The sequence below is a fragment of the Diaphorina citri genome, unplaced genomic scaffold, assembly GCF_000475195.1.
Source record: "Diaphorina citri unplaced genomic scaffold, Diaci psyllid genome assembly version 1.1 scaffold12, whole genome shotgun sequence".
NCBI lineage: Eukaryota > Metazoa > Arthropoda > Insecta > Hemiptera > Psyllidae > Diaphorina > Diaphorina citri.
The window spans coordinates 115,965-128,477 of NW_007377451.1; the positions used below are offsets into that span (position 1 = coordinate 115,965).

Here is a 12,513-nt window from a genome sequence, read left to right on the forward strand (position 1 = left end):
GGATATTTCCACTCATTTCCCGATTTTGAAAATTTGGACCGATTGCAATACTTTCTCATTACCTTGTATAGGTTCCCTATACGTAAGGGTAATAGAAAGTAAAAAATAATATCTGGCAACCTTTTGATAGTTCATACGCTTTGTCATTGATAAACCTTTTGATAGATATCTAATAGAAAACGCCAGTATGTGTAGCCCCATAACACTAATAAATATAAAATAATGAAAAAATAACCTGTAGTATTTCCTTCGGTTCAGACCTGCAGGAGAGGAGGAAACATATGCTGGTTACATCATTATGCTGGTTTAGAGATTTAAAAATTATTATCGTGGAAACAAAGTAAAGAATCAGATTTCTTTTACCATTAAATAAAATAATAAGGGAACAATAACAAAAGAAGAATATATATTTAATTAATGATGCAATCCTCAGTACTCCATTGAAGATATGCACGCCCCAAGATTTTAAACCTTGGATTGCCAAACTATGCAGAACAAAATGACTCACCTCCCCATTATCGTGGAAACAAAGTAAAGAATCAGATTTCTTTTACCATTAAATAAAATAATAAGGGAACAATATAACAAAAGAAGAAAATATACCTAATTAATGATGCAATAAGGATCCTCAGTACTCCATTGAAGATATGCACGCCCCAAGATTTTAAACCTTGGATTGCCAAACTATGCAGAACAAAATGACTCACCTCCCTCCCTGATGATGTTGAAGATTCCTATACCTCAAAACCCTCAATCTGTTCTACCTAATATAATCTAGGGGTATTTGCGCGAACGACCTACTGTCTGTATAGTTAAAGCGTTTTAAAAAGGAAAAAAGATCTGAACTCACCACAACCATAGCGATGGGATAGTTACATCTGAGCTGATAGTCAGGCCAGTCCTGTGCTGCCTGGTAGCTATCCTTGTATATACCACGCCTGTTCACCAGGTCAGGTCGAGTCTCATCAGGACTCAGAGCTCCAGCCAAGGGAATCCAGAAGTGTCGCTCGAAGTTAGCTTGGATCTTATCATTCCACTCCTCAAATGTCCACAATATACGAGTACCATCGGCACAAGTACGCGATACACCTGTTGGAAATGGGGAAGTAGGTTTTGATGAAAAGGAACATATCCAAATTAATTATTTTTAATTTTTATACGTCATTGAACAGTTATTGCCCTTTATAACAAGTATATTAGAATAAAATTGTTTTTTTAATAATTGTGAATATGAATATACGAGTACCATCGGCACAAGTACGCGATACACCTGTTGGAAATGGGGAAGTAGGTTATTATTGGAGAAACTCAAAGGAACATATCCAAATATATTGTTTTTAATTTTTATACGTCATTGAACAGTTATTGCCCTTTATAACAAGTATATTAGAATAAAATTGTTTTTTTAATAATCGTGAATATTTAAAAATTAAATTCAGATAAAAATTAATATTTTTATCAGGACAATTACGATTAAAAAGGATTTTAAATTGGTGGGCTTTCGATGTCACTCAGGACATCATCTTCAGACCAAGAAAGATGTTGACTCTATCACAGCAGGAGTAGAAGTGATAGAGTCAACATCTATCTTGGTCTGAACTCTGAAGATGATGTCCTGAGTGATACCAAAAGATCACTAATTTAAAAAAAAATTAATCGTAATTGTCCTGATAAAAATATTAATTATTTTTATCTGAATTTATATTAGAATAATTATAACTATTCTAGTACTAGTTTGCGTTTGTAAACTATCTGTTCACTTACCAGAGTAAGGATAGTCTACTTGTTTGTTCATCTCAGCTAACCAGCGTACGATAGCTTTACTCAATCCTACTAACTCCACAGCAGTACCATCTGTTCACTTACCAGAGTAAGGATAGTCTCCTTGTTTGTTCATCTCAGCTAACCAGCGTACTGTAGCTTTACTCAATCCTACTAACTCCACAGCAGTACCATCTGTTCACATACCAGAGTAAGGATAGTCTCCTTGTTTGTTCATCTCAGCTAACCAGCGTACCGTAGCTTTACTCAATCCTACTAACTCCACAGCAGTACCATCACGTGGTGTAGCGGGTCTACCCTTGTTCCCTGCACGTTGACTAGATCCCATCTTATCCATCCAGGTGCCACAGTTCCATTGGTTTCCACCAAACACGAAACCTGAGTGATGACGATAAGAAAATAAAATCAGAAGCTATATTTTATGATGAATCGTTATATCATAATTATGTAAGAGGAAGATGTCTGCTGGCTGGGTGACTTTAAACATGGAGACTAGCTTGAAATTTCCCTTGATAAAGAAATAGCAAAGGTTGAGTGGGAAGGGCGTCCATTTGTAAAATTTGTAGCAAAATGTCAGCCAAAGCAATCACCCTAGTTGGGGCTGATTGGAAGGCTGACGAAAAACGCCAACTCCGTCTGTACACGGGAAAAGGCGAGGAAAAAGAAGTTTTCATTTGAACTATTACCAAATTACTACACTGGACAGGGTTCATTCACGCTCTGAGTAGTGACTATAACTTGCTGAAAAACATAGTAATATTCAATATGTACCTGTAACGGGATGAACTCCTATCTGATTGTCGAAGCCTTGTGATACCATATGAGCATCAATAGCAGTTCCTGCATTCCGCTCTCTGAATACAACACCCTGGAAATGTCTCTCTACAGCCTCCTGTACTACTTCGTACAGGAGCTGATCCTGAAACACAACAACAAGAGTGAAACAAAGTCTATTTACTTTTTGAATTTTCAATATGTTTGCCAGCCTAGTTCGATTGGAAGGTAGCGCGTCTGCCTTGTAAGCGCTAGGTCGCGGGTTCCATTCTAACTTTCCCCTATCCTATCCTCCTTCGCTCTTTGATTTTTGGACGATAAGACAAGACCTCCGTTGTTACATTTCCCTCGATATGATGAATCGTTATATCATAATTATGTAAGAGGAAGATGTCTGCTGGCTGGGTGACTTTAAACATGGAGACTAGCTTGAAATTTCCCTTGATAAAGAAATAGCAAAGGTTGAGTGGGAAGGGCGTCCACTCGTAAAATTTGTAGCAAAATGTCAGCCAAAGCAATCACCCTAGTTGGGGCTGATTGGAAGGCTGACGAAAAACGCCAACTCCGTCTGTACACGGGAAAAGGCGAGGAAAAAGACGTGGTGTAGCGGGTCTACCCTTGTTCCCTGCACGTTGACTAGATCCCATCTTATCCATCCAGGTGCCACAGTTCCATTTCCAGGATAGAGTCTATTCACTTTACCCCTTGTTGTACTCACCACAGAGGTAGCTTCATCATCATCATCTCACGTGGTGTAGCGGGTCTACCCTTGTTCCCTGCACGTTGACTAGATCCCATCTTATCCATCCAGGTGCCACAGTTCCATTGGTTTCCACCAAACACGAAACCTAAGTGATGACGATAAGAAAATAAAATCAGAAGCTATATTTTATGATGAATCGTTATATTAAGGAGCGCGGTAGCGCTCCGCCCCGCCAAGTCAAGAAAGTTTGACCGCTCATAATTATGTAAGAGGAAGATGTCTGCTGGCTGGGTGACTTTAAACATGGAGACTAGCTTGAAATTTCCCTTGATAAAGAAATAGCCATAATTATGTAAGAGGAAGATGTCTGCTGGCTGGGTGACTTTAAACATGGAGACTAGCTTGAAATTTCCCTTGATAAAGAAATAGCAAAGGTTGAGTGGGAAGGGCGTCCATTTGTAAAATTTGTAGCAAAATGTCTGCCAAAGCAATCACCCTAGTTGGGGCTGATTGGAAGGCTGACGAAAAACGCCAACTCCGTCTGTACATGGGAAAAGGCGAGGAAAAAGAAGTTTTCATTTGAACTATTACCAAATTACTACACTGGACAAGGTTCATTCACGCTCTGAGTAGTGACTATAACTTGCTGGAAAACATAGTAATATTCAATATGTACCTGTAACAGGATGAACTCCTATCTGATTGTCGAAGCCTTGTGATACCATATGAGCATCAATAGCAGTTCCTGCATTCCGCTCTCTGAATACAACACGAGGAAAAAGAAGTTTTCATTTGAACTATTACCAAATTACTACACTGGACAGGGTTCATTCACGCTCTGAGTAGTGACTATAACTTGCTGAAAAACATAGTAATATTCAATATGTACCTGTAACGGGATGAACTCCTATCTGATTGTCGAAGCCTTGTGATACCATATGAGCATCAATAGCGGTTCCTGCATTCCGCTCTCTGAATACAACACCCTGGAAATGTCTCTCTACAGCCTCCTGTACTACTTCGTACAGGAGTTGATCCTGAAACACAACAACAAGAGTGAAACAAAGTCTGTTTACTTTTTGAATTTTCAATATGTTTGCCAGCCTAGATCGATTGGAAGGTAGCGCGTCTGCCTTGTAAGCGCTAGGTCGCGGGTTCCTTACTTCGTACAGGAGTTGATCCTGAAACACAACAACAAGAGTGAAACAAAGTCTGTTTACTTTTTGAATTTTCAATATGTTTGCCAGCCTACTTCGTACAGGAGCTGATCCTGAAACACAACAACAAGAGTGAAACAAAGTCTATTTACTTTTTGAATTTTCAATATGTTTGCCAGCCTAGTTCGATTGGAAGGTAGCGCGTCTGCCTTGTAAGCGCTAGGTCGCGGGTTCCATTCTAACTTTCCCCTATCCTATCCTCCTTCGCTCTTTGATTTTTGGACGATAAGACAAGACCTCCGTTGTTACATTTCCCTCGATCAAAAACTATTTAGATACATATTTAAAAGCTAACTGTTGATTTTTTATTGCCCACAGGTGTAAATATCCCATTTTAGGGCGCATGGCTTAACTTTTAACCCTTGAGTCTATTCACTTTAACCCTTGATGTACTCACCACAGAGGTAGCTTCATCATCATCATCATCTCCAGGATAGAGTCTATTCACTTTACCCCTTGCCCTTGTTGTACTCACCACAGAGGTAGCTTCATCATCATCATCATCATCATCTCCAGGATAGAGTCTATTCACTTTACCCCTTGTTGTACTCACCACAGAGGTAGCTTCATCATCATCATCATCATCATCATCTCCAGGATAGAGTCTATTCACTTTACCCCTTGTTGTACTCACCACAGAGGTAGCTTCATCATCATCATCTCCAGGATAGAGTCTATTCACTTTACCCCTTGTTGTACTCACCACAGAGGTAGCTTCATCATCATCTCCAGGATAGAATCTATTCACTTTAACCCTTGTTGTACTCACCACAGAGGTAGCCTCATCATCATCTTCAGGATAGAGTCTATTGACTTTATCCTGTAGTATAGCTATGCCATTAGGTGCCTCCCGTACATAACATTGTAGTGTATAGAGCCACCACCAAACACTTTAACCCTTGTTGTACTCACCACAGAGGTAGCCTCATCATCATCTTCAGGATAGAGTCCATCATCAACCTTGATTTTTGGACGATAAGACAAGACCTCCGTTGTTACATTTCCCTCGATGAAAAACTATTTAGGTACATATTTAAAAGCTAAGTGTTGATTTTTTATTGCCCACAGGTGTAAATATCCTATTTCAGGGCGCATGGCTTAACTTTTAACCCTTGATGTACTCACCACAGAGGTAGCTTCATCATCATATCCAGGATAGAGTCTATTCACTTTAACCCTTGATGTACTCACCACAGTGGTAGCTTCATCATGATCTCCAGGATAGAGTCTATTCACTTTAACCCTTGATGTACTCACCACAGAGGTAGCTTCATCATCATCTCCAGGATAGAGTCTATTCACTTTAACCCTTGATCTACTCACCACAGAGGTAGCTTCATCATGATCTCCAGGATAGAGTCTATTCACTTTAACCCTTGATGTACTCACCACAGGGGTAGCTTCATCATCATCTCCAGGATAGAGTCTATTCACTTTAACCCTTGATGTACTCACCATAGAGTTAGCTTCATCATCATCTCCAGGATAGAGTCTATTCACTTTAACCCTTGATGTACTCACCACAGATGTAGCTTCATCATCATCTCCAGGATAGAGTCTATTGACTTTAACCCTTGTTGTACTCACCACAGAGGTAGCCTCATCATCATCTTCAGGGTAGAGTCTATTGACTTTATCCTGTAGTATAGCTATGCCATTAGGTGCCTCCCGTACATAACATTGTAGTGTATAGAGCCACCACCAGACAGCGTCTCTGCAGTTATAGCGAGCCTTGTATCCACCGTCTAGTAGATTGGGAATCAAGCCATGACGCAGTGTACCAGCGAACCCTAGGATTATGAACCTGAAAGTACATGTCAAAGTACATGTTAACATGAGAGTGTAAACCTGGGGAAGATTCAGGAGCAGAGGCTGCAGTGGTATGGTTGAAAGAAGATATGAGAGGTATATAAGAAAAAGAGTTGAGAGACTGGAAGTGAGGGGGAGAAAAGGGCGAGGGAGACTGAAAAAAAGGTGGAAAGATTGTGTGAATCAAGACTTTTGAGGAATATGAAACCAAATGATGTGTTTTCGGCTCCAAAGGCTTAAACCAACAAAAGAAAGAATAATTTGTGGTAAAGCAGAGACTTTCTACAACTTTTGTGCAAATTACGGATTACTACATTGGTAATGTTCCTTTCACACCAGTAATGCCGCCACTGGTCGCTACTCGATTAAAGTAGCTACTCACTCAATTGTCCTTGCGAGGCTGAGTACACCCCGAAGTACAAATGCAAAAAAAATCGACCCCACTGGAAATCGAACCCGGGACGTTTTATGTACCTGGCCTCCTGATATCTTCCAGTGAGAAGGAATAATCCTCGTAGTGCTATGAATGTGTCTCGGCCCCAGTTCCTCATGTAACCCGTGGAGAAATGTGGCAACCCTGGGGAAATGGGAAATAATGTAACACATGTTGCAACACTGCAGAAACCATCTGAATAATCTACACGCTGGACATTGCTAAAGTGCTAAATTCTTCTCCTTCCTAGCCTTTTCCTATTTAAATAAGGTCGGCGTATGTCAGTCTCTTCCAGGCAGCCCTAAATTTGCTATATCCCAAGTATATCCTATATCCCATCTTACAAATGATCTTCTTCTGACCTAATTGTCACTTTATTCAGAGGTTCGGACAATAGTACAGTCGGTTTTAAGTCCAATGCATTAGTAACTGCACTTGTGGGATTAAAAGAAAATAATCCACAGTAGACGAGATGTCCATATCCAGGTATATTATAAGTACCCCCGTCCTCCTGTCCACAGCAATACAGAACCTTGTTCATCTCTTACCTTGTAATCCACAGTAGACGAGATGTCCATATCCAGGTATATTATAAGTACCCCCGTCCTCCTGTCCACAGCAATACAGAACCTTGTTCATCTCTTACCTTGTAATCCACAGTAGACGAGATGTCCATATCCAGGTATATTATAAGTACCCCCGTCCTCCTGTCCACAGCAATACAGAACCTTGTTCATCTCTTACCTTGTAATCCACAGTAGACGAGATGTCCATATCCAGGTATATTATAAGTACCCCCGTCCTCCTGTCCACAGCAATACAGAACCTTGTTCATCTCTTACCTTGTAATCCACAGTAGACGAGATGTCCATATCCAGGTATATTATAAGTACCCCCGTCCTCCTGTCCACAGCAATACAGAACCTTGTTCATCTCTTACCTTGTAATCCACAGTAGACGAGATGTCCATATCCAGGTATATTATAAGTACCCCCGTCCTCCTGTCCACAGCAATACAGAACCTTGTTCATCTCTTACCTTGTAATCCACAGTAGACGAGATGTCCATATCCAGGTATATTATAAGTACCCCCGTCCTCCTGTCCACAGCAATACAGAACCTTGTTCATCTCTTACCTTGTAATCCACAGTAGACGAGATGTCCATATCCAGGTATATTATAAGTACCCCCGTCCTCCTGTCCACAGCAATACAGAACCTTGTTCATCTCTTGCCTTGTAATCCACAGTAGACGAGATGTCCATATCCAGGTATATTATAAGTACCCCCGTCCTCCTGTCCACAGCAATACAGAACCTTGTTCATCTCTTACCTTGTAATCCACAGTAGACGAGATGTCCATATCCAGGTATATTATAAGAACCCCCGTCCTCCTGTCCACAGCAATACAGAACCTTGTTCATCTCTTACCTTGTAATCCACAGTAGACGAGATGTCCATATCCAGGTACTCAGGTTAAGTAACATTGTGCTTGATTGGTGTCTGGAAGGGTTGGTATCAAATTATCAATTCAAAAATATTTTCTCCAGGTCAATCTTCCTGGTAGGGTATTTTAACTGCTAAGGTTTTGATAGGATTATAGCAGATCAAGGGTTACAAACCAAGTTGTCGTCTCTTACCTTGTAATCCACAGTAGTTTTAACTGCTAAGGTTTTGATAGGATTATAGCAGATCAAGGGTTACAAACCAAGTTGTCGTCTCTTACCTTGTAATCCACAGTAGACGAGATGTCCATATCCAGGTATATTATAAGTACCCCCGTCCTCCTGTCCACAGCAATACAGAACCTTGTTCAGATCTGCCAAACTCAATGAAGTAACATTGTGAGAGAAGTCGAACACGAGACTTAGCTTACTCAGAGCAGACTTGGCAGAATCTATAGGTGAAATACGAACTGCTACTACACAACCTGAGGGCGAGAAGAAATCAAATCGTGAGATGCTGTGGTCCCGGATTCGATTCCAATGATTAAAATAATAATAATCATAAAAAGAACACTTTGGAAGATTGATAGACGGAACTGTAACAACGGAGGTCTTATCGTCTAAAACAGGATAGAAGAAAACCTGCCGCCGTTCAGAGAACGAACCCTATCTATTTGAGATAAAGTTCACTCGGGCGGGAATAGAGAACTTGCCACCTAGCGCCGCTTATAAAGACTCTTACCTGGTTTAAAGTTGGACGTGAAATCAAGTCTGGAAGATCCATCGGGTAGGGGTGTAATTCTTAACATAGACACTTGACTAGGCTGTATGTTCTCAGTAAGGTCCAATGTATATTCAGTAAGACCATTGATCATGTGGGAATCCCGAGTGAAATGAGATAGATCAGGTGACTGGAATCTATCACCACTCCTAAACACATGAAATGTGAGAATTATCAACCATTATTTATCAAAATACCTAATGTACAAGGCTCATTCAAAGAAACTATAATTTAAAAATGGGATTGCTGAATAGAAGGATTTTTTTAAAAATGAACCTAGAAGATATTTCAAATACAAACTTAGATCAAAGTTTATCTGATTCGATTAAACAATCTGATTGGTCAATTTTAAAATTTTGAGTTAAGAATATTAAGATTAAACAATCACATTGTTTTATCTATTTGGTTTTCACTGAAATTATGGACCCAGTTCATAAAGTTATCACCCAGATTAAAGAATAAGATCCATTAATCGTTAAATAAATCCATGTTTGAAAAAAAAAAAGTTACCAAACCATGTATACACTGTTGCCAAATGTGGACTTACTTGTGACGTAGACCAGCCTCCAATACAACTCCAGTCACGTGACCAGACACAGTGACTCCCTTCCCCTCTCCCCCTCCTCTATGTTGTGACGTCATAGGACTGAACGATGGTGTCAGGCGTAAAATATTTTTGTTAGTTACTTTTGTTTCCTGAGTTGTAATGTCGATTAACATACAAATAGAACCTTTTTCCTCAAGTGGATCTAATTTGTCCCAGATATGGAAGACATGGAAGAGCAAGTTTCAGATTTATTTGAAGGCGTTGAAATATCACAAAGAAGAAAATGATATTCAAGTTGCTTTGTTCCTGCAAGTTGGAATAGAAAGCAGCAATTCCAGAGTCTACATTAGAAACAGGGTTCATATCAAACCTTATGTTGATAGTGGAGTGCAACAAACAAGCTGTATGCCCTGTGCTCATCAAAGTATTCCCGTGCTAACCAGAATGAACCAATTGTAAGCAGAGACATTCCTGATCGTCCCTGGTCTACTTTGGGTATGGATTTCTTCGACTGAACGAAGTGAACGCTACGAGTAGAACTGATTCGTGAGAGTTCGGGTGATGTCGGGTAACAGCGACAATGTCCGGGTCTACTTGACACTGAACGAAGTGAACGCTACGAGTAGAACTGATTCGTGAGAGTTCGGGTGATGTCGGGTAACAGCGACAATATCCGGGTCTACTTGATCCACGAACACCTGGTGGAGAAAATGAGAACTATGTAGAGCAGAGGTTCTCAAACTGGGGGGGCGTGGAGACAAATCAGGGGGGGCGCGAGCTTTTCCTATAAAAAATCAAACCTACCTACTTTATTATTAAAAATAAAAATAAGTTTCTCAAAGTTTCAATTTTCCGTTTTGTTATTTCAAGGTATTTTAATTATGTTAAGATTGATTAATTCTTGTCAGAAATTAGTCTACCCTGCTTATTATCACTGCTGTCTCACGTTGTGAGGGATTCGGACCATAAACCTGCAGTTCTGAAATTCCTCCCGCGCTAACTGCTTGAGCCACTGAGGTTGGTTTGTTTTGTTATTCCATAAAACCTATAAATAGGTAACCTACGTACTTGAATATCAAAAAAAATCTCAAAGTTTCAAATTCTCGTTTTGTTATTCCATAAAACCCGTAGGTAAAAGTAAAAATAATATACCGAGGGGTTCGGTAAGGTAGGGGGGGGGCGCATGAAAAAATGAGAATATGCCCAAAGGGGGCGCCATGCAAAAAAAAGTTTGAGAACCACTGATTTAGAGTGAATTCACCTTTAACTGCCAAGGTCATATCTAACCGATTCAGAGCGATGATACCCGAAGCTGAAGTGATGTCACACAATATTGCGCATGAAAAAATGAGAATATGCCCAAAGGGGGCGCCATGCAAAAAAAGTTTGAGAACCACTGATGTAGAGTGAATTCACCTTTAACTGCCAAGGTCATATCTAACCGATTCAGAGCGATGATACCCGAAGCTGAAGTGATGTCACACAATATTATATTTACCTGTGTATAGCCTTGTAGTCCTAGTTCCGAGTGAAGCCGATTGAGAGTTCGTTTTCCGGCGATGATACCCGAAGCTAAAGTGACGTCACGGTCCCATTCCGGATATTGTCGAGTCTCTTGTACTACATCGATCTGTGTGAAAGGGAGGACCAGAGAGTTCATTTAACATTGATCATGCTTTCGAAGGCTAAATGATTAGATATGAGAGCCATATGTGTGAGAGGCAACTGTTTAACTGCTATTTTTTTCCTGAACTTTAAACCTCATGGAGGCTGAGTGCAGCCCGAAATAGCCTGACGAGGCTGATTACACCCCTGACTGCAAGATTTTACTCATAACTATCACACTTCCCTATCGTGCAGACATTTTGAGAACATGCGACAGTATTTCTCTATAGCTAACACATAACAAAATACGATTAAAATATTAGACTTACGTGATGTGGTACGAGTGTATCATAACCAGTATTGGATCCACTGGCACACGCAGCCATGCTAACCAGAGCCGCCGAGGGTAGTAAATCAAATACACAGCGCTTAGTAATAGGACAGGGGTTATCATGGCTCAGGTCCAGGAGTAATGCATGTGCAATACCAGGCACTAGAGGACGCACACTGGGCCGCAGGAACGCACCTATAGGCTCCCCCCCATAGCGATATACAATACGACCTAGCTCATGAGAATCCCATGCAGACATTGCCTCTGAAATAACATAACATACATTGAAGCGTGGTTTCGGGATTAATTAAAGGAATATAATATGGGAAGAGAGTATTAATTACATCTTCCGAGATTAAAATTTTGTGAAAGATTCCGAGAGGGAGTAGTTGTATCCTTACCTCTAATCAATGAAGTAATGCCGAGTTTATTAACGAAGATATTATCCTTGTCTGGTGAGTCAGTGAATAGTTCAGCCACCACATACAGGTTAGGTCGTACAGCTCTGGCCGCATCTAATAGATACTCAGCTACTGGCAGAGGTGTAGAGTGACAATTATCCAGACGAACACCGTCAAATGCCCTGGCTGTGATCTCTACATAGGATTTCATGTGTGCCCACAACCATGGGTTATCAGCAGGACTTGAACCAAACCTAGGTAACACACAGGCAAGATGAGGGTGTAATATTAGTTTCATGTGAGAGGCAACCATTTAACTCTTGAGGTCTTATAAGCTTTTATACCTCGCCTTTTGGATGGTATTTCAATCAACTCTAACATTCAATTACTACAAACCACGCACAACATTTCTTAACTTCAGTCATCCATCCGTCGGGTTATAAATAGAGAAAATTTCAAAAAGTATCATTTGAATTCAAGTATTAAAGGGGTACAGAAAGTTACAAGGAGGTTAATATACTTTATTGATTGTTGAAGAACAGTATGAGATTGTGGAGGCTTAAACCAACAAAAGAAAGAATAATTTGTGGTAAAGCAGAGCCTTTCTACAACTTTTGTGCAAATTACGGATTACTACATTGGTACCAACAAAAGAAAGAATAATTTGTGGTAAAGCAGAGCCTTTC

The 12,513-nt window shown here is 40.3% G+C and overlaps 1 protein-coding gene across 1 annotated transcript in view; it reads right to left on the reverse strand.

The window, feature by feature from the left end:
- Positions 1–535: 535 nt before the first annotated feature.
- Positions 536–12,513, reverse strand: part of LOC103522335 (glycogen debranching enzyme) — a 33,673-nt gene continuing 21,695 nt past the window's right edge. Inside the window, exons 18-29 of the mRNA XM_026821490.1 lie at positions 11,828–12,081; positions 11,425–11,690; positions 10,989–11,120; positions 10,089–10,188; positions 9,491–9,587; positions 8,905–9,092; positions 8,444–8,647; positions 6,760–6,913; positions 6,064–6,280; positions 4,149–4,296; positions 1,969–2,160; positions 536–1,089 (exon numbers count right to left, since the gene is read on the reverse strand). Of these exons, the coding sequence (XP_026677291.1) occupies positions 761–1,089; positions 1,969–2,160; positions 4,149–4,296; positions 6,064–6,280; positions 6,760–6,913; positions 8,444–8,647; positions 8,905–9,092; positions 9,491–9,587; positions 10,089–10,188; positions 10,989–11,120; positions 11,425–11,690; positions 11,828–12,081 (2,281 nt within the window). The 3' untranslated portion in view covers positions 536–760. The remainder of the gene's footprint in view (positions 1,090–1,968; positions 2,161–4,148; positions 4,297–6,063; positions 6,281–6,759; positions 6,914–8,443; positions 8,648–8,904; positions 9,093–9,490; positions 9,588–10,088; positions 10,189–10,988; positions 11,121–11,424; positions 11,691–11,827; positions 12,082–12,513) is intronic.